Source organism: Etheostoma cragini, chromosome 22, assembly GCF_013103735.1.
Source record: "Etheostoma cragini isolate CJK2018 chromosome 22, CSU_Ecrag_1.0, whole genome shotgun sequence".
Taxonomy (NCBI): Eukaryota; Metazoa; Chordata; class Actinopteri; order Perciformes; family Percidae; genus Etheostoma; species Etheostoma cragini.
The window spans coordinates 11,336,731-11,359,778 of NC_048428.1; the positions used below are offsets into that span (position 1 = coordinate 11,336,731).

At 41.2% G+C, this 23,048-nt stretch overlaps 1 protein-coding gene across 2 annotated transcripts in view; it reads right to left on the minus strand.

Annotated features, from left to right (window-relative positions):
* Window positions 1-23,048, minus strand: part of pola1 (polymerase (DNA directed), alpha 1) — a 49,613-nt gene that overhangs the window by 2,167 nt on the left and 24,398 nt on the right. For both annotated transcript variants that reach the window (XM_034862185.1, XM_034862186.1), the window contains exons 32-36: window positions 22,627-22,801; window positions 21,835-22,016; window positions 18,260-18,391; window positions 10,737-10,853; window positions 4,911-5,004 (exon numbers count right to left, since the gene is read on the minus strand). In XM_034862185.1, the coding sequence (XP_034718076.1) occupies window positions 4,911-5,004; window positions 10,737-10,853; window positions 18,260-18,391; window positions 21,835-22,016; window positions 22,627-22,801 (700 nt within the window). The remainder of the gene's footprint in view (window positions 1-4,910; window positions 5,005-10,736; window positions 10,854-18,259; window positions 18,392-21,834; window positions 22,017-22,626; window positions 22,802-23,048) is intronic.

Here is a 23,048-nt window from a genome sequence, read left to right on the forward strand (position 1 = left end):
CACACACACACACACACACACACACACACACACACACACACACACACACACACACACACACACACACACACACAGAACGATTGATCGTAGTTAAACACTTAAAAAGCCCACTAACTCCGTCATGGTGACTAAAAAACATCCATGTGACAAACATTTATCACACGTGTTCTCGCAAAGACACAGAAGATGGTGTGGTTGATTTAAATGCCAGCAGCAACTATTACCAAATAACCCTCATGTTAGCAAGGACAGGGATGGAGGGAGAAAAAAGGGGAGAGGAGAGGCAGGGAGAGACAAACTAGTCTATTTATCTGGGGAATAGAAGAGGGGTGATGATGCATGATCAAGCGAAAGCAATCATGTCATCATTTCTGAAAGGTAGGAAAAAATAATTTGCCCCCTTCTCTCCTCGTTCCCCTTCCTCACTCCTTTCTCTTTTCCAGCTCAATCACTGTGTGGCGAACAGATAAAAGAATGATTTAAGAGTCACAGAGAGGAAAAGAAAGAGGGACAAACCTTGCTGCAAGTCGGAGCACAGTGGGGAGTGTAGTTCAAATAAATAGCCTCCCTTTAAAGAGCGAGCGTGAGGCGGACGGAGAGAAGAGGGGAGGCGGCATCGCTGGGAAGGCCGAGACGTATATGAAAACGGAGCAGAGTGAAAATAACAAGAAAGAGAGAAAGATGACGACTGGAATGAAAGATGGAGAACGACGCGTTGATACTGTACACCCAAATGCAGCATCAGATCCAACTTTGCCTAATTGATTGCATTAGACCTTATTTCTCTCTCTCTCTCACACACTCACACACACAGACACACAGACACACACACACAGTGTATCAGGGGTTATCCTTGCTCTAACTAGGTGTTGTCACACACTCGCACATACTCTGGCAGTGCTGGGCACGAGTAGATCGGGGCTCTGCACGCTCTAACTAGGTGTAAATACAATAACAAGCCTGTAATTAAGTGAGCATGATGAAGTTAATGGAGATCGGCCATTCCGTCGGCCGCCTCCATGAATATTCTATTAGGCTGGTGGCGACGGGCAGCTGGAATAGCAGTTAATTTAATCACCACTCGGAGCACAGGGAAACTTCTTTGTGTGAGTGTAATTGCACAGAATGAATAATTGATTTGACAATCGCACCAGTGGATTTTGCCACCCCGCTTTGTATTGCCGGAGAAAGGGAGGGGAGAGTGGAAGATTAAAAGAGAGAAAGGGAAGAAAATGGAGAGGAGGAAAAGAGAAGAGATAGAAGAGCGAGAGAAAGAAGAGTGGGAGGGTAGAAGAGGACCAAATGCAGAGTGCTGAGAGGTGGCAGGAAAGCTGTCGGTAAATGGATCATTAGAAAAGCGCAGCTCAAGAACAATTTATATTTTATCAATGCGGCAAAATTACATTATTGCTCACACACGCAATCATACTGCCCACACTCAAGATTGAGACCTGGAGCGGAGGGGCGATGGTGGAAAGAGAAAGGCAACAGATAGACACAGGGAGGGAGATAAAAAGGGAGAGCAGGGGAGACAGAGAGAAGAAAAGTGACATGAAATGATTTGAAAGTCATTGATACGGGATGTTCCCAGCTAAGGAACGGACAGCATGTTTTTTTCATAGTGTGTGTGCCTTGGCGTGTGTATAATCTATTAGAGATCTCCTGCAGCGGATGAAATTACCTCCATGTTTTACTCAGTTGCGGCAATCAGGCACAAAAATGCAATATACATGTAGATAAGACAGGCTTGCAAATGTGCACACAAACACCCACACAGCGTTGACTCTGAGCTTTTTTTATGTAAAGCTATTTTACTTTAAAGTGCTTTATTGTGTGTCAGTACACATGTAAACACACATATAGCTGTACAGGCACTGCAGTGTATCATGACACTAATCGCTAATAGTTCTATGAGTTAAGTGAACAGCAAAGCAAACCTGAAGGGATGAGGCTGCTGATATTTAATTATATGATACATCAGGATGGTACAGCATATATTGACTAACTCAAAGCAATACTACAGTGTTCATTATGATAAAGATACTTGTCACCAAGTGCAACACAGTTTAGGTGTTAACAGACAACCGATGTCCACAGCACAGAGGAACAACATGCGTACAGACTTAGTAAGTACAACCACCCAGTGCCGGTTTTAGTATGACTGCTTGAAGATAGGTATGGCAATGACATTAGATTTTTTTATTTTATTCTTGTATCAAGTCATATATTAGGATAACTGATGATTGGAATTAACTGTTTATGATCTCAAATCGTGGAGAAAAAGCACAGCTGCCTTTGAAACTTCAAGTTGCCAGCATAATGTCTAACCAGATCTTCTAGCTATTTATAATCACTACAAAGCACTATCACCACCAGAAAGACAACCCAACAACATTATGGTGAGATGGTGTGCAAACACAAACAGTGCACATAAAAGCCCTATAGGTATATATCACACACAAACTCCAACACACACACACACACACACACACACAGACAGACAGAGAGAGTAGGGTGTATAGGATTGTAGGTCTATTCCTTGTAATCTGAGCAGTGTGACCCCTGGGTGTGTAATGCAGTAATATGAGGTATTATGGCCCCCAGGACTGAGGGATAACACCTTAAACCTATGTTTTATAGCAGCATGAGTGAGTGTATACATGCATCCTCCTCCGTTTGAGGAAAACAGTGGCATGAGTGTGAGTGTGATATTAATCAGACGCTGGTTTGTCTGTGTTGCCAGGCCAGGTGAACTGATACAGTCACACATTGTAGACCTTTAATTGACATCACAGTGAACACATCCTCCTGGGTTGATTCATCCAAGCCATGTTCTGGGTACTTCAAGTAGAACTATCATACAATTGTCATCCCATCATGTTTTTCTCCAATATGGCATTGTCTTGTGATGTTAACTATAACTAACTATACCTGTGTGTATGTGAACTCTGCAGAGTGCAGGGCAGAGCTGTGTACTGGGTGTATCCACATATTCTGTCTTCAAACAGATTTTGAAGACCCCCCCCCCCCCTTTACAGCCCACCAAGACACTTTTCTTACTAATAAAATGTTTATTAAATGTCTACACTGTTAATAGGGTAACCAACCTGAGGAAACTTCCCTTTAATGTTTGCTTTTTGAATCAAATAATAGATAGTTTGTTTAAGTCTACCCAACTTTCAGGCCTTATGAGGTCATTTTGAATACATATAGGAGCAATAAATGTGACAATGTACCCGCGTTTCTTTTTTTCTGTTTAATTTTGGGTTACTAAACCAACTAATCTGGGAAGTAAAAATCATTGGGTCCACCGCTCCTTGCTCAGATATATACAACATAATAGACATGAAAAAATATATAATATTACCCGCAACGTTAAAACTTAGCCTTTGAAGTGCGTCTGATCTTAAGAGCTTAAAAAGGTGGACAGACCGCAAGTGTTTTCTGGTAAAAGGCACTGATCTGGTGTCAGCGGAACACAAAATGCTCACAGACGTCACTAAACAAGATCCCAAACTATACATACATGTGGAGTGTATACTGAACAATGCAGCTTCTATGGGTGCAGTAAACTGTGGGCAGATATTTCCAATGCTTTACCACTACGACTAAGAATATACTGTATTGTATTGTGAGGAACAAAATAAGACTTAAGACTCAGAAGAGAAAACCCAGCGCGGACAAAAAACACGGCAAAGAATAAGAAAAGAAAAAAAGGAGGAGGCCAAAGAATTGATTGGCGATGATTTCTTGCATCTGGGCAAAGACAGAAATAAAAGAAAGCAAAAATAGAGGCTATAATCATGTTAGTACTCCTACCCCCCCTTGCCCCCTCCTACACCAGGTCCAATCCCTCCATTTCAGCTCCCTCCATCTTCTGAGTGGTCATCTGTTGATTACACGTTATATTTACCTCTGCTGTCTCACTCTTTTGCTGCCTCACTCAGGTCCTAACTGGCACACACACACTCGCCGAATTCAGGAATACATATATAAATACCATACATACATAAATATTTAATCAAATAAATAAATCACTCGGCCCAGCGGCCCTTTCTAATCAAGTGACATCAATCAGGGAGAACTATGGGTAAAGAGGCCTTGTGGCTGACGCCTACTGAGCGCGCCCAGAGCGCTGGAGTAGCGTCTATTTGAGTCCAAGGGGGGAAATATACGCTCCATGTCCTATTATAGGAGAAGGGCTATCCTTTCGTCAGCGCGCACATTACTCCCCCTATCATTTCCCCAAATCTAAAACCTGTTTTCAATCAACACAGCCAAACGAGTGCCTGTCCAAGAGAGGGAGAGAGAGAGAAAGGGGAGAGAGAGCAAAGGAGAGAAAGCAGTAGAGATGGACAAAGAGGGTAAGGGTAGAGGGAGAGCGATGGAGGGCTCTTTCCTTCTTTCTTCCAGTGATTGGAGCGTTTTGCATTCTGTATGTGTGTGTGATTGAATCCGTCTCCTAAATTAGGGCTGTCGACTCGAGGAGCTGAATGCCCTTAACCCCCCCCTCCCCATATCCAATGCCCATACTCTGCTCCTTGTACTTGTACATCATTGGTGAATGCTATAAGTGTAGCCTGGCTAAAACGTTTACGTTGAGCTATTGATTGCTAATGGTATGTTGTATGTAGCTGCGAGAAAGCATTGTTAGGACATCAAAATTCAAACTTCAATTGCGGTTCTAGTAACTTGATTTCAGTTCCAAAGGCGGTACTGCAGAATGATAAATTTATAAATATGGTAGAATAAAAAATAAAAAAGCAGGCCTGTTTTCAAAACTAGTGCCGCACAAAACTTTAGAAATCAATCCTGTAACCAACAGAAAAGAACTTTTGAAAGTTAAATACACGATATGATGTTAAGTACAGTAACAAAGCAACATGTCTGGGTGTGCAGAGTCTTACTTTTCTCATCACCCTGTAGTACTTTGGCAGCTGCATGGTCCCAGTCAAAGATGAACCTGTAGAAGCAGAGCTGGTTGTACAGGGCCTTCTCGGAGTACTGCAGAGAAAACACACACACAGACAAAACAAGGGCTCAAACATCGCTGCTGCGACATAAAAAATACGATGTGATCAAACCGCAAGACCTAATCTGATGAATGTAATATATTTCATATCATGTGTAATAACAACATAGAAACGGTATTTGATGTTATGGGTCATGTGATGGATGATGACAATAATCTTTAACTGCAGCCATTAATGCACTGATACTCCACTTCTGGAATTATATAAGCAAGCTTTTCCTTTTCTTACAATTCTGCTGACATGGTGTGAAAGCAGCATTACTCTTTCTCAAGCTCTCTTTGACCGTGTTTAACAGAAACATACTGTGTGTCACCAATTAAATCTAAAAATGCAACTAATCTATTTTATTTCCTGCTTGTACTAGTAAGTTATTAATCCCCATAATTTGAGTGTAGCGAGAGTGGGGATCATGACAGGGCAACAGATTAATAAACCCTGTTTACCAGTTTGAGAAACAGGTAGACTGAACGTGACTCTTCAAATGTGCACTCTGCTCACACGACTATTCCTCCCTGAAAACATCTCCCTTCCTCTGTGTGACACAGTAACGCAAGAAAACAAATTTGCTTGCTTTGTTAATCTCCACTGCAATTAACTAGAGCCACACGACAGCCTGCCAGAGGGAGAGAGAGAGGGGGGGGGGGATAGGAAGAACAAGACAGAGAGGCGGGAGGGAAAGAGGAGAGAGAAAAAAAAGCGAAAGAGGAAAAGGGTAAAGATACAGAAAGAAGTGAGAGAGAGAATCAGAGATGGTAAAGAAGAGAGAGAGAAAGAAAAGAGGGGATCAGGCCTGAAATACCCTCCCTCATAATAGTTTGTTGTGATAAGCCATTGTGAGAGAGGCATGCGAACAGCCGAGGCTGTCAATTTGATTAGCCATTATACTGCATGTTTAATTGCAGTTATTGGCTCGTCATTTCCCTGCTACGCTGGAGAGGGCACGCTAAGCCCCGACCCCACACTGCCATCAGGTGTGCGCCGAGTGCTTTATTATTACCACCAGGAAGAATCCCCTGACAATTCCTGTGTGTTAGTATCTCTCTCTCTCTCTGTGTGTGTGTGTGTGTGTGTGTGTGTGTGTGTGTGTGTGCGTGCGCGCGCGCTGAGTGAAGTGAGTTTGTGTGTGCCTATTATACCTGCCAATCGGCAATGTACGTAATTGTAATTTCAGTTGTTACTGCTGTGGCGTAATCAAGTGGCAAGGAAAATCTAATGCAACTCAATGCAAACTATGTGATGTGTGAATGTGTATGTGTTTAATGGCTTTCTATGGCTGCCCACATGGCACACACAGCTGTTGACCGTTGATGCACTGCCTAGTCAACAACCAAACCATGCTCATCCCATAATGGAGCCTCGGTTACGGTTGCCAGGGTTGAACAAGCTTGATAGGCACAAACACTGCACACCACTACTTCCTCTTGAAACTGAAACACACAAAGCGAACACACACACACACACACACACACACACACACACACACACACACACACACACACACACGCACACGCACACGCTGAATGTGGGCGGGCCAGTTGCAACATACTGATTGATTGACAGGTGTCAGAAAGGCGTGGCTAAAATTTTACAGGGTTGTTATTGAATTTAGAGCCCCTCAACCCCACCTCACTCTCACACAGCAACACACACACACACAGACACACACCCCTCCTCATTCAGCTCGGTGCTTTGTTCCTGCACTGACACCATTTCAATTTGCTCCACAAATCTGCAGCATTTTCAGCCTGACTGCCTAAGGAGCAAACCAGCTGTGAAATTGCCTCTCTCACGGGAGCGTAGGACCCCCCAGCCCCGCACCTCGTACCCCTTGCTCCATTGCCTCCCTCTTTGCCGACTGACTACCCCCCCCACACACATATACACATCCTAGACACACGCACAAACACAGTTAAGCCAAAAGGGAAGAGGGAAATAGGCATACATGTGTATGTGTGTGGAAGAACAAGGAGAGAATGGAGACAGGATGTATAGAATAAAGAAAAACGTGAGACATAAAAAGAGGCTAAATCACACAAATTGATCCAAATCACAGAGCATGGGTCTAAAATGGCTCACACAATGAAACAAGCACTCAAGACTTGCTCAGAGTCTTAAAAACACCTGCCTTCATCTTTTAGATTCACACATCCGACCTCCAAAGAACTTTTGCACACTAGACTGTTGTGCAAGTACACCAGTGAAGCAGTTAATGGAAAGGTAGTCAGTCGGCCCATATGTCTCTGTGTTTATGTGAGCAACAACAGTACAAAAACAAAAACACAGTGTTTATAGTGGAAGGAAAGTGTGCGAGCTGCTGAAAAACTACAACATTAAATGCCTTGACATGGATATGGCTTAGAAGAAAATATTGCAGCAACAGTGACACAAACAAGGCCTCAGCGTCACACTTTATTTCATACTGTTCTCTGGCCTAGGTGCAAACACGCGCTGTAAATACTGAAGCTGCGATATCCAAGCCCACATACAACTGCAGCTGCAGAAAGAGAGAAGGAGTGAGAAAGGGAGGGAGACGGAGAGAAACAAACATACATTTTCCCTCAGCTGTGAGGCCACAAGGCTTTAAAACTCTTGAGCTTTTTAGATGCAATGAGCGTTATTGCCGGTTGTGGTAGTCACGCCGATCAGCTTCACAAGACACCATAATGAGTCAATATATGTAAATCTTTACTAGGCAAACACGGCGGGAAACAAAGGCATTTAACTAGTGCTCTCGCCCGCAAGCCTCCAACGATTCAGCACCGGTAATTTCTCCCCATTGAAAGGCATAATTGCCTGCTATTTGAAGATATTCATGCTCAATTTTTGAAATTAATTTCAATTGGAGGGAAATGTAGAAATGTCAGCTCCAGTGAAAGGGATTTGATTTCAATTATCCTCGCTCAAAGGACTGTGATTTCCAAATACACTTAAGCAAAATTATGACAAGAATTTTTGTTCGGCAAAATTCAGTGTTTAAAGAGCGATTAGGCGATAATGGGGCAGCTTTGAGCCGGCAGTGAATGCAGCCGTCTCCCTCTGAAAGGCACTCAATTATCTCTGATTGCTCCCGCTATAATGTATCAAATAGAGATACCTGCTATTGCCGTAATTTGTGTGAAAATTAACATGCTGCAATTTCCACTAGAGGGAAAAAGGGAGCTCTAATGGGCGCCTGAGCGTACATCAATAAAACGAGGGGAGAAAAAGAGAGCGACAGAAAGGGAGGGCGAGAGGAAAAGAGAAGGAGCAAGCCAGGAGGAGAGAGAATGAGTGCAAAAGCTAAGGAGGGAGGGGAGGTAAAGAGAATAAAAAGAAAGGAGCAGGGGAAGAAAGCAATTGAAAAAAGGTGGAAAGAAAAGGAAAGTCAGGACACAGATCTGAAACGCGGTGAGAAAAAAATAGCTTATTTGAGTTAAGCGCTGTGGAGGGAGGGAAAAGAGAGAGAGTAAGAGAAAGAAATTTAATTTACTGAAAATATTACAAATTGCACCTGTGCATAACTCCTCCAAATTACCAACCAATCAAGGCAGAGTGCCTATTACTCTCCCATTACATGGAGATCAGATCACGCTCTGAATCTGTGTCCAGGGAGGGAGGGAGGGAGGGAGAAAAGGGAAGAACCAGAATGATAGAGACAGATGGAGGGAGAAAAAGAGAAGAGAGGCAGCACCCACAGTGACGGTAAATGTATCATGATGCAACAGAGAAAAAGGAACGCAGAGTCACAAACCAGACACTGCTTTACAAACGCTCTGGCACAAACAAGTGCTTTAAGTGTTGCACACACAAAAAAAGAAACTCATTGTCTTTCAGGTGAGTGTTGATACAAGCTCGATAATCTATGATGATACCGGCAGGTAAAAAGCATAAAGGGAATGTAGCCAGAGTTTTAAATCCACGGCAATCGGATGGAGCTTCCAACAACTTTAACTAAACTAAATAAAAGATCTCTCTGTGGGGGACTGGGGGATGCCTGGTCTTCACTAGGTGTTTGAGCACTATCAAACTAGACTCTCTCCCACCAGCTCAAACAGCCATGAATGGCCTCTTGAGTACTTTGCATAATTGTCAGCAATTTAATATGTAAGCTGCTGGGCTATTAATCTCCATGCTCTGGCTTGATTCAGATAACAAGTGTTACCTAATACTGAGCAGTCAGTGTTAGCCTCCTATTAGTCAGGTACCAAATCTCTCTCCTCTGAGTGAGGTCAGATGTAAGGGTGAGCAACATGTGATAGGGTTTCAGTATCTTGCTAAAGGGCACTTCAGCAGGGCAGATGCGTTCAGCCCTTTCTGTTAACAAGGTGTTTAATATTTACACTGGCACTGGAGGCTCTTTAAAGACTAGTTCAGTTCTTAATTATTGAACAGATACATTTCAAAACATAGTTAAAATAAATGGAGAAAAAAAATTGTTAATCCATAAATCAAATATTCAAAAAGCATTTAAATTATCCTTGGTGTTTCTTTCCAACCATGTTATCTGCTGCTTTGGCCCATGGAGTGCAAAAGCTGTTGGAGAAAGGTAGCAAGCAAGTCTGCACCACAGAAGAAGAGCCTTCTGAAATCTTGCCCGGTCAGCCAAAATGATTGATTTCAAAGCTTGCTCTATGCTCAACACTATGCTTTCTATTTTTGCAAAGGGACTTTTTGGACACATTTTTCAACTGTAACATTAAATGGTGTCTACATTGTGTGCCTCCTGATTTTTATTCCCACCTCTCACTACAGTATGTGTAGCAGTCAGTGGGTTGTAGCATGGTGCTATCAAGACCAAACCAGCATTCTGTCAAGGACAGAGATCCTTCAACCAGACGGAGGCCTCCTCACTGAATGCCACCACAGTCCTGCTAAAGCACAGGCATTCTAAACAGAAAATGAATTTAAAGAAATTGCCTAACACAACGCACATTTTTGTTGTAGATTATCAATATTATGCATCCAAAGAAGTACATAAAAGGGACATTCTATGAAAGAGTCCAGAGATCAGACAGCATAGTTGAAGAGCAGCTAAAAATGAAGAGAAACTACAAGTTTTAGGTTAGAAAAAAAGGTGCATGAGTGAGCATAGAGAGTTTAATGTCTTATTCAGCCTGCGGTTTAAAGTGCCACGGCCCTCAGGCACAGCAATGGCCGCCTAAGTGGCTACAGTGACAGCAGAAATTGGCCTTCTGGTTTACAACCTGTCGCCACAGAGCTAGACACAGCAAAGCAGTCAGGGGGGACAGATAGGAGCACAGCACGCAAGATAAAAAAATTGACAAGAGAGAGTTAAGGCCAGGGTTGAGACAGGAATGTAAGAATGGGGGGACAAAAAAATTGATTGAACCGTCACCCTCAAATTGAAAGGAACAGTGTTTCTTTGAAGTCCAGTAGTCAAGCTAACAAAGTGTTCATACGGCTATGAGAGCTACAAACACAGAGACACACTGAAGCTGCAGGACAAAGAGAAGATTGCTTTCATCATTGTGTATATGGTGAAATGTGATGCTAATGAGTAGAGATGTACAGAACATATAAGGAGAGACTTCAGCTCCATAGCACCATCACCTGGACAAAACACACAGAAGTCAACAATGTACTTTGGTGTGTGCAGTCATCTCAACCTCAGGCCCACAGTGAATGTTTTTTACCCACACTCTTGTGTTGCTGTTTTGTTAACGAAATAAAGTGTTTGAGAGTAAATTGCGATGTTTGTGTTACCTCGGGTCTGAGAGTCGCCCTGGTGCAGGCAGGGCAGATGGGGCCGTGGCGGGAGAAGGCGATGGGTAAACGTCTGGTTCTGTTCTGGCATGCCTGGTCCTCACACACCAACCAGCCCTATGATACATACATCACACATATTACGTCCAACAACTGTGACACTTGCAAACTTTAGTAGAACTGTAACAATCAGTAATTTAATCAATTAAGAGAAACTACATTTGCGAACTATTTTGATCATTGATTACTCATTTCAAGTTATATTTTAAGCAAAGAATGAAAACACTCGGCTGCGGCAGCTTATCAAATGTGAGGATGTGCTGCTTTTATACGAGTTAGCGAATACTTTGGGGTTTTGGATTGTTGGTCAGACAAAACAAGATATTTTAAGGCGTTAACTTGGGCCACGGGAAAATCTGATGGCCTTTCCTAGACCTGCATGCATCCATGACCAGAAATGTCCCCTCATTGTTAATGTGGTTTCCCACACTATAATATCAAGTAGGGGTGCAAGATATGTCGACTCACTATCGTTATCGCAATATATCGACAGTGTTGCAATAAGCATGCAATATATTGTCTATTTTGTGGAGCGCTGTGTCCCATCCGTTGACTGTGTAGCTTAGTTGTGTTTGCTTTAGAGCTTGCTTGAAACGCTATCATCGTGATCATGATTCATTCATCATTCACAGCGCATGGCTCCATTACGGGACACACCCTATGGAGCGTACCACGTGTGTGCATATTTCAACAGAGTGACAGTGTAAAAGAAGAAATGGATAGACAAAAACGGACGAGAAGAGAGAGAGAAATGTGTCCTGTTCGTTTTTATTTATTTAATTTGAATTGGACAACCAGTTTAACACGTCCTGTTCTGTAGACACGGTCGTTATTTATTCATTCATGTTATACCATAATAACGTTTGAAATTTAACAGGTTTAGAAATATCAAAATTAATATCAATATTGCAATATTACAGCTTTACCCTCAATATCTTGCAACCCTAATATCAAGCAATAAAGTAAAAAAATGTAAAATACACTGCTAAAATGGGCCAATTACTTTTCTATGATTTGCAGAGCATTGATCAAAGTCCCTGAAATCCCTTTATTGCTGCAGTACTCCTTTGAAATTAGCGAGATTCCTGATGAAAATAACAATCACCAGTCTTCGTTACACAATATGATTACTTACTTATAAAATGTGCTTGTGTCGCCATATATTGTTGATAAGAGGTATTCCTAAAAATCTACCCCAAAAACTTTTGTTGCCTCAAGAAAGAAACTTTAGAAAGTGTTCTGGTAATGAGGAAATGTGGCTGAAAATTGTTGATTATATTTGGCTGCTCTAATTCTGCACAACAGAACTGACTGAGTTGGAGGAAGAATCAGAGGGGCTGAAATCAAACAACTGCATAAGACGTGCAAAGAAAGAACTGAGGTTTACCCACAACTTCATATCCCACCCTGCTCTCCCTCTCTTTACATTTGAATGTATCTTCAGCTGCCGTGCCGGGGTCCTGCTCTGTGAGTACTCGTCAGACAGGCAGCGCGGTGGACAGGCAAAACGGCAGTAGTTAGGACCTCCTGGGGTGAGCTAGTGACCCTGGGCAGGTGCTGTGGTCTAACCCTCTCAATCTCTTCGTATTCTTCTAGATCCCTCCACCCCCTCTGCTTCTTATGCCCTGTCATTACTAAGGGGGTTTAAATGGGAGGGGTGTTAATGCCCAACTAATGACAGAGCATAAGACCCATCACCATCAACGCCATTGGCTCTCTTCTTCCCCCCCCCCCCCCCCCCCCCCCCCCCCCCCCAATCTATCTTTCCTTCCTTCCATTCACTCAAAATAAACCCCCTCAAATCCAACGCACCTGTCTTTCTATCCACATCCCCCCCTCACACATACATGTATTGTCTCTCTTGTTGGTTTTTATGTTTGACTTCTTTGTGTAGTCTCCCGATCAGTTTTGAGCGATGGTTAAAAAAGAAATGTAACGATGATTGTTCTTTTTACAGCTGATTCTACAGTATAAAACCCTTTCCCACTGTGGAGAGGCCTTTCATAACCAGCAATGGCAAGAATTAACCAGAACAAACAGGCTGTTGAGTCTTGATTTGACTCCAGAACGTACGCATTCACGGACAGCTGTGGACACCACAGATGCATCGTCGTTCTGTTTCTACGGTCTGCTGAAAGCGTCCCACACGCGAGCTGTAGATCACCATTCTATTTCTTGTAGCGCAGTGGCTGCGCGGCCATGTCTGGACAGCAAATTTGCGTATCCTAGGATGTCAGATGCAAGGCCTCTGAGAGTAGGGCGGGCGATACCTTTTGCTGTCGTAGGAAAATGTAAATTTGCGGTCGGAAAGTATGCGGAGCCACAAAAAATTGGTGGTACGTGGACGGCCACAGAGAGCCTACGTGCAAACCCATTTAATGATGACACTACTGTCACACGGAGCCCAGCAGCACCTCAAAGACAGTGTAATTTTGGCTTTGAAAGGGTGAGTTAATTATATCGGTTTCCAACTTAATTTTTTATAACCATAAACAGACACAACTGCATTTAGTGGAGCTACTGAAGCTTGAATAGCAGTGCATAAACTAAAAATAAAAAAATAAATAAATAAAAGGAAAAGATAAAAATAAATCTCAAGTTTTATAACTTTAAATCACTTTGGGTGCTTTGTTTTAATGTAACAAAATGTAAGTTTGTTATAAAACAAAACCATTAATTACACAAGTATGTAGCTTTTCTTCTAGATGCAAATGTATTTAGCCTCAAATCACTTGTCCCACCTTGATTCTGTACAGATTATCTCCTACAAATGTTTGATGTGAATTGTGGCTGCACCAGGGATGATTTACACGTTTTATAGTAAAGTTTTTTTTATGTGCAATCATTTATTTCTTTATTTTTATCTGTAACCTGCTGTTTTTATACTGGTGTGTAAAGACTTCATTTCAAAATCAAAGTCTCTTTACCTTATGTGGATATGAAGGGATAATACTTAGGCCCAACATTTACAGCTAATCCAATACAGAGGACAGGAGACGAGCCGCACTATGTCAACAGACCAATAACACGATGGCCAAAGGAGCAATACTTGATTCTCACAAAGGCTCCTGAGATGGAAGGCACTTTGCAAGACTGGCGTAATGTGTACAGTTGGTATGCCTGTCACATTTTCTAAGAAAAAACTGCATGTTATACTGTAAATGTGTGTTGTCCTCTTTTATGTAACAGGAAATGTAAGACTGAACAGGGAGTACACACACACACAGACACACACGAAAACCAAACATACATTCACACATAAGTCTCAAATCATTAGAAAGTCCCAGAGTTCACAGCTTTGCCCACAAACCACAGCTGCAGGACTAATTATCTAAACACCTCTGCCGCTCTTGTTAAGAGCTGAGGATCATGGGAAATGAGACTGCTTTACTGTCTCTGATAAAGACATATGCGGGACAATGGTTCATGGAGGTGGGAGATAAGGAGTATGGGAGTTTGTCGTTGTGTGTGTATTTCTTGTGACACAAGCCTTGGCACACACTGTTGTTCCCATGGGACTCGCAAGAGGAATGAACACACGCAAACACGCCGCATTCAGTGTGAGCACAAACATATTAATCGTTTCCCATTCACACGCATCCAAATGATTTAATAAGACACACATCAAAGACTCAAGTGCCCAGGACTAGGAGGTCTAAAAAGGAGAAAAAGCTCCCCAGAATGCTCTAATGCTCTGCTATTGTGACCCAAAACCCATCCACACAAACGACACACACTCATAAACACAAAAATAAAATGGGAGGAGCGAGGCAGGGAAATAAAATCTAATTGAGGCATTTCGCCGGAGCGAGGGTGGGGGTGAACAGTCGGATGTGAGAGAATAAAGGCTCATAATTGCATAATTACTGCAGTGGATACCTGACACACTGAATACAGATGTCAAATGAGTTCCACATAATTTAACCAAACAGAGGCAAGACCAGGCCACGACAGAGCCCGCCACGAAATATACCCTCTTTGCTTCCTCTTCTTTGTCTGTTGGATTTTCTTTTCCAACACTATCAGCTCTCCTCAAACATCTCTGCTCTGTTTCATTATTACTTTCCAGGGTCTGATACTTTAGGATCATCTTTGTTATTTTATTTGTCTCTTAAAAGCTGCAGAAAAACATTTGACAAACAATCTTTTTTAAATTATTCTGCAGTCTAGGTGCTGCCGTTTTTGAACCTTGAATGGCTGCTTAGTACCGAAACAATTAGTCCATAATTCAGTTAGTCAATCAGTCTAATTAATTGAAAACTGTGAAAATATATTTATATATTAAGTTATTTGTCCATTCTTGGTCATTCAATCTGAAGACATGGGCCTTTTTCAGAATTTCTGACATTTCATTGTTTTATGACTGACAAATTAATTGATAATGAAAATTATTTTTAGTTACAGCCTTCATCTGAACTATCTTTGCTCCCTAGATCTTCTCAGCCTTTGCCTTGTATCTGTAGTAACAGGTCAGGTATTGTTAATTTGGTCTGCAAGTAACAACTATTTACATGAATAATAAATACAGAGAGACCTTTTTTTAAATTAAGTGAGTCATTAGTTGGTCTATTAAGGTTCAGATACTGTAATAGTGAATGATAGTGATGAAGATTCATTTTTGATCAAAATAGCTGTGGATAACTTGTTTTGATGGACTTACTGATTTATCAACTCATCTTTGCTGCTCTGCTGAGGACATCACGTTTTGGCTCTGGGAAACAACGATGGGCATTTTCTAATATCTTCTTACAATTTAGTGATTAAACAAACAAGCGTTGTTAATTGGATCTATAAAATGTCCAGAAACAGTTAACGCCAATGGCAATTTCCCAAAGCTCGAGGATGACGTCTTCAAATGGCTTGCTGTGTGAGACCAACAGTTCAAACGACAAAAACCTTCGATTTACTTTCACAGAAGAGTTTTTAAAAAAGTAGTGAAATTCTGGCAATTTTGTTGGAAAATTTCAATTATTAAAATAGTTGCAAATGAATGTTCAGTTAATGTACTATCCAGTTCTATCTAGTAATTGACTAATCCTTTCAGTTCTTTTGTTAATTTAACAAACTGGAGTAGCCTCTCTGACATGACTCCTGTAGCAGAGGAATCCACCTGCCACACACACACACACACACACACACACACACACACATATATACAAAAGAGCTCTTAAAGTTTTTTTGTGCTTCAGCAGTCGGTACTTTCAGCTCTAAAGTGAATAGACCTACAATACACACACACACACATCAACACACACACACACACACACACACACACACACACACACACACACACACACACACACACACACACACACACAGGTGCAGAGCTTTCACTCTATCTGGCCAGACAAACAGCTTTATTTGAACTCTCCCTCGGCCTGAAAGGAATCCTTAATTACACAATATTACCCCTCTTCATAGCCCCGCTGTGTGTGCTGTGTCCGCTGCTGCTAGTGTGTGTGTTGCTGTGTGAGGTGTAAGTATTCAGTGGTAGCAGCTGTTTCACACATCGTGACAAAGAGGTTGAGCGAGACTCGCTCCCCACACATTCACCCAACTAATTGATTTCTGTTCAGCACTGTGGGAGAGTTACCCTCGCATACACACAAACTTTTACAGACAGTGCATTCCACTCACTCAAGACCAAGGTGTTAGAAGCTACCAGGAGAGACACAGAGAGAGAGAGAGAGAGACCTATACAAAGACAACGCAGGCATCCATATGCCTGAATACACTTAATACACTGACAACTTGCCCTTTACACTATTTTGCTTCAAATCCTGTCTCAACGCAGACTCAAAACACAGCATTTACCAGAATCTATAAGATAGTAGAAAACGATATGGCAAATGTATGCATAGACAATGTCTAGGGTTTCCTACAGTGTTTCATATCAGAGGCTCTTGCCTGAAACTTCATCTTATATCAGGAATTCAACACGAGGTGGCACTTATCAGGATTGCATGGTGAATAATTACATGGGACAAAACCTACAGATTACACTATAATAACATTAAGAGTCTACAGCCATGTTAGCAGCCCTGTCAGGCTGTACGCAGGCAAAGCAGTGCTTTGGGCCGAATGCTATTGTCAGCATGCCAACATGCGTACAATGCTAATATGCGGATGTTTAGCGGATAATGGCCACCACCTTAATTCAGAGTGTTTAGAAAGCTCACATTTGCTAATGCTAGGAATGTCTTGTTTGTTGGCAGCCTGTGTGTCTTATTCCTAAACATTGCTGGGAGTTTCAAGCCCACATGGTTAATCCAACAGCTACAAAGGAAGTGCATTCCCATTATATAGAATATATTAGTAACTAATTAGTGCCAATGTGATGAGTCACTTTTAACAACAATATTGTTTCAAGTCACATTCTCAAACATTGCAAAATCTGGATATTTTTTCAAAGGCAAAATTAACTAAACAATTCCCAATTACAACAATTACAATTGATCAGCAATAAAATTACAATTGATCAGCAATAAAACAAACGCTTAGTAGCAGCATGTAATCTGATATTTCTATATGCATGCATATTTAACTTGTATTTGATCATGGGCCTATTCACATTTGCACAACTAAATTTATTTCAGGCCCCTTGTTCTTGTGTAATATGTATATCTGAAAATGTGAATAGCTAACAATGTAGACAGCCAGTGATCCATCCACTAATTTCATGCCTTTAAAACTGCAAAATAATTTACCCTGAAAAGCCTATAATTCAACACAGCAGGAGTTCAGAGTAGTCTTGAATTATTGAGACAAATCTGCTTGATCTTTAAAGTCAAATAAATTTAATTTGTTGTATTTTTAGTTCTCGCTGACTCTCCAATGACCCAGTTTTCCCAGATGTATCATTTAATTTCACAGTATCATCTAAAAAAAACTTTCAAAGAGTGCATTTTAAACCTGGTGTTCAAAGTAAGAATGGCCAGTTAAGTGTTTTCATGGATCATGCTCCTTCAAATCCTTCTGGTTTTCTTTTCATTTTGCAGGCATAATGTGCTTTTTGGTTGAAAATGTCAGCGCAATGCCTTGCTGAGGTTTCCTTTATCTCTCATTCAACATCTTTTGGATGGCATCTCTTATTATTGCAGCTTCTGGTCAATCGCACATTTTGTTAAATACAGCCCAACCTTTTAGTAAACACTTAGTGGAAGGTCAATTTTCAAAGATTTGGACTATTTTATTACAGGGAGTACAGTTTCTCTGAAAACACAAGTTTAAAAGAGGGAAAAGATAAACTGCCTAGCTGTGCTAGTCCAACATGTTGCAGCATTAAACACTGAATAAAAACTAAATAAACTCCATTTGTGGCCCTGCCGGTGGTAAAGAATACATTTTTGCGTGCTTGTGTTTTTGAGCGTGTGTAAAGCAGAGTTTTATTTATAAGAATCTGTAGGATTCATCAAAACCTCATTCTTGACTGCCAACTGGCATACAAACATAGAAATACTCACAGAGTAGTATTTTTTGATATGGCGACGAATGTCAAGTAGCAGTTTGTTGCTGATGTTCACAGCGTCGGCGATGGGGCTGCTCCCACAGGGGATGTGACAGCATCGCAACAAGCTGGGCTCCAACTTCGATCCCTGAAAAAGAGAAAATGTGAGACAACAACAGATTAATTCATGTATACATGATATCAAGCAAAAACTCTTCAGTCTTCAGGCAACATTAATGTTAAATACATCCATCCTAGTGGCTCACACCAATACTGCAGATGGTTTCAAATGGCTGCTCTTAAACATGAAAAAAGTGTAAATTTTGTAACCATACTCAAACTCATATATAGTTGCCAAGGTTTGAGTTATTGCCACCACTTTTTGATTTACACCAGTTCCTCTTTTCATTTGTCATAGCAGATGGCAGTCGGGAGTAAAACACATCTGAAACAGAATGCTAATACAATATTCATCTGAACATTGCATTAGCAGTTTTCTGCTTGCCAGACAGTATCAGAGCTAACAGTTGACTAACTTGGCGAGCCTACTTATGTTCTCCATTTAATAGGATTCTTACTGTTGAAGCTAACATGTCACAATTTATTTTTATGTACACAGGTTCTACCTTTGAACTTTTATCAAAGAACCAGATATTTTCCTATAGTTGTTTAACTTCTGCGCCTCCAAGCCGTGAAACTGCTCAAATTGTGATTAGTCCAATATTTTTCCCAGGCAAAATCTAATTTACAGAGATTCAAACATTTTCTAATGGAGTCTGTTGTTTTGAGTCTGTAGGTTCATTTCCTACACTCTCGCTGCAATGATCTCACCCACATCAGACCTGGATGAATCCCTGTGCATTCATGCTGTATATTATGTGCATAATATATACAGAATGTATGCACAGGGATTAATTGAACCTAAGTTGGGTAACATAGCAACTTGGCCATTACATTTAAACCTCTACAAAAGGACACGTAACAGGCACGAAAGGTGTATGGGCTTAAAGCACCTCTGTTGCAGTAAATTTGAACATTATTGAAGCCTGAAGAAAACAGGTCAACTTGACCTAAATACCACTGAATTTGTACTTGACAGAAAGGCTTATAGTTAATGCAACAGAGAGAGTAGCCATGGTACACAGCATTTACACACAATATAACAGCTATATAACAGCTTTAAACACTCACTCCTTTAAACCTGAGCCTCATTTAACGGTCAAACTGACAGCTGCAAAAAAAGGTTTCTGCAGCGAAGTCAATGACAAGTGTGCATGTGACACCCCCCCACCCAGCCACACGCAGTGTTTTTGTTTGCCTACATTATTCCTTTTAAGGGGGAAAAACCCACCAAATTTCTGCCAGTTCAAGTAAATCAACTCATTTGACTCACCTAATATTCAGCTAAACACATTAACCCTCTCCATCTCAGGGTATCCTCCTCCTCTTCATGTTTTTTCCCCTCCCTTTCTGCTCTGGATGAAAGTAGCCTCCCTTCTTTCCCCCCTCTCCTCCGCTTATCTCACTTGTTTCATTCCAAACTTTTATTTTGATAACAGGATTGTTCCTCCCAAATGAGTAAGTTGCATCTATAAAAGTTATACAAAACTTGCCGGTTAATTAATGGCTGCAATATTATACAAAAGTATAAAAAAACCAAAGTAGTTTTCTGTCTTGTGTTTGTATAAGACCTGTGAGAAAAGTTCGGATAATGCATTCCAAGGATCATATCTTTGGACACTTATTACTCCTCTGAGAATTGTCTACAACCCAAACAACTCTTCTTTCCAATTGCTTTAAATAGCTATTTACAAACCTGTAAAATAATTTTAAAAGCATTTACAATGTCAAATGTCTACCCTGACCATTTCCCCATCCATGTCTTGGCATAACGCTCTAAAACTCAGGGAAATGCCTGCAGCTCGACCAAGCTTTTTCTTCCTCCACACTTGATCTTTTCATCCCCTTTTACCCACTACCCCCATCAAACAACTTTCCTCCCCTGTCTGTCCTCCATCATCCATCATCGCCTCCTCCTACCATCTCTGGCTTTGTGTCAGTGTGGAGTCAAGGCCCATCTGTCCTCCCCTCTCACTGAGCTGTTAGACCATGTTCACCACCCTAATTAACTTACTGTTATCAGTTTCTGCGTGTGTGTGTGTGTGCATACCAGCCTCTGACGCATGCTGGAAAATTAACACCAGTAACCAGACAAATCCTGGTTAGTTTAGTCTACAGTTTGGGATTATTCCAAACATTTCAAGATCACATTCTACAGTCCAAACATCAAAAGTATAAAGAAGGTTGTGCACAAGCATTTGATGAACTTATACAGAACCGGGTTTTCTTATGTTTCAGGTGTGAGTGTGTATGCCTCTCAAGAAAACATAGCAATGTATCTGCTGAAGTGGGTTATGAAATCAACCTTTTATGGAGTTTGTGTGTGTGTGTGTGTGTGTGTGTGTGTGCATACGTGCGTGCGTGTGTGTATAAAATACTCCTTTTTAATTTCATGCTAGTTATTTCCACCAGAAGAGGACAGAGGGTTGTCAGTTTTATTAGGGTCTTTCAGACAAGAAAAAGCTGTGTGCCCTACTCCTCATTAGAAGCTGATAACATACATGCACACAACCTTGGCCTGACAAATGGTAGGATGTACGTGTGTGTGTGTGTGTGTGTGTGTGTGTGTGTGTGTGTGTGTGTGGGTGTCCGTAGAGCAGCAGGGGTTAAGGAAAGGCTTTTCAAGTCGCTGAGTCCAAACTATGCCAATGAAAACAGAGTCCATATTGGAGCCAGGCAGCTGTCTAAAAATACAGACAGAGACACAATATGGAGGATGACTAAAGCATGAATCCTTCACAGGAAGTTTGAATGAATGCCTATCTGTGTCTCAACTGGTTAATCCATTGCACCAGTGAAATACACAAACGCAATCTTCTTATTTTTTTACTTAAGTCTCCAAGTATCTGTCGGCCTGTTCTTCTGCTGCTGCTTTTTCCATGGACAGGTTTAAATACTACGCCTGCAAAGACTATTTTTAAGATACAGCTGTTTCGCAAACTCACCGGCACTTAATACACAGCTTCATGCGGGTGCCGCATTTGCACTGGAAATGAAAAACTCTGCAGTGCAGTGCTGGGCTGACACACCAAGCCAAGCAGTGCCGAGTCAAGTCATGTATATGGAAAAGTCCTACAAGTTACATAGGTTTAACATACATCAGGTTGCCAGTTTATCAGTTTACCTAGCTAAAACTAATGCAGTCAAAACAACAAGTCCTGCTATAAATCCTCCTTTTGGCAAGACCACGCACTGGACCTGGGGCGATCGTAGTGATCTTAATGTGCAATTAATGTTGTGTGTTATATTTTAATAATAGTAGTAGTTGTTTATTATGATCATTTTAACTTCGTCAAAAACCTTTGAGTACCCTCGCTCAATGAATAAAAGGCATTATTAATGTAAAACAGCATGATGTTGCAGACATGGGCAGATGATATTATTTAGACCACAAGGCCCCTTGTGTGCTAAAAAACATTAATAAGGGACTGTTAAATAGTTAAATCTGTGTGCATGTAGACTTGTACTCACAGCTCCTTCAAAGACACTGTCGTATATGTTGTCAGTGCCACATTGAGGGCAGGTGAAGGTGAACCTCTCGCAGTCTTTGTAGCGCTCCTCGTCAGTCAACTGGACTGGAGCTCCCAGCATGCCATCAGCCTCTTCCTCCCTCTGGTACTGCTGGTGTGCCCGGAACTGACTAGGGTCAAGACCTGGTGTGGGCAGAAATAATTCTGGCTTACACCACAGATTGTTTTTTATTCTATAGCATCTATCTATTTTACATGAATCTACAATAGTTAGAGCAAATGTCTAAACATAGATGAGGCAAAATACTTTGGACATTTTCACCCAAACCATTTAATTTTAAGACCATTAGACAACAATGAAACATCTATTTTGTACTTTTATGAGGCTGTGATATGAGGTGCGACAGCTTATCCATATTTGGCTGCCTCAGCTGTCAACAGACTATAAAACAGGAATTATGACTAATGCTAAGACATACATAAAGAGAGATTAGTACTATCACTCAAAATAAGCTGTGCCCCATGAATACCTCATGGCCAGTGTTTATTTATAAAATAGTAAGGCTGTAAAGTGCAAATGAGTCATTTTATCCCTCTAAGAAGTGATATGCAAGTTGAACATTTTACTTTTACTCGTTTCTGTATTTTGTCATTTTCTGAAGGCATAAGGAAACCTGAAATTCCCCAAGTCATAATTTAACACCAGAGTGACGTTGGGCCGTCCAATCTCAATCAAAGTAAAGTCTTCTACAGGTCTACCAAAACTATTAACTCCATTTAGTCATTAACTCACCCAGCCATGTGGCGATGAGCATGATATCGATGCCCTCGATGGGGTCACAGATGCGAGACACCACAGGGTGGACCTGCTGGGCAAGGTAGTACTGAGTGTCTAGGCTGAGACCCTCCTGCTTCTGGAGCTGCTCTAGAGCGTAGGCTCTCTGACTGGCTGCCAGCGTGGAACCATCCTAGGGAAGAAAGAAAACTGTCATAAAGTGGTGGCTTGGCCTTTATACTATAGTGTACACAAAAATCTATCTTAGAAATATTCTTACATTGGTGTGTGTGTGTGTGTGTGTAAGTATGTATGTATATATACATATACATACATATATATATATACATATACATATACATACATATATATATATATATATACATATACATACATATATATATATATATATACACACATATATATATATATATATATAT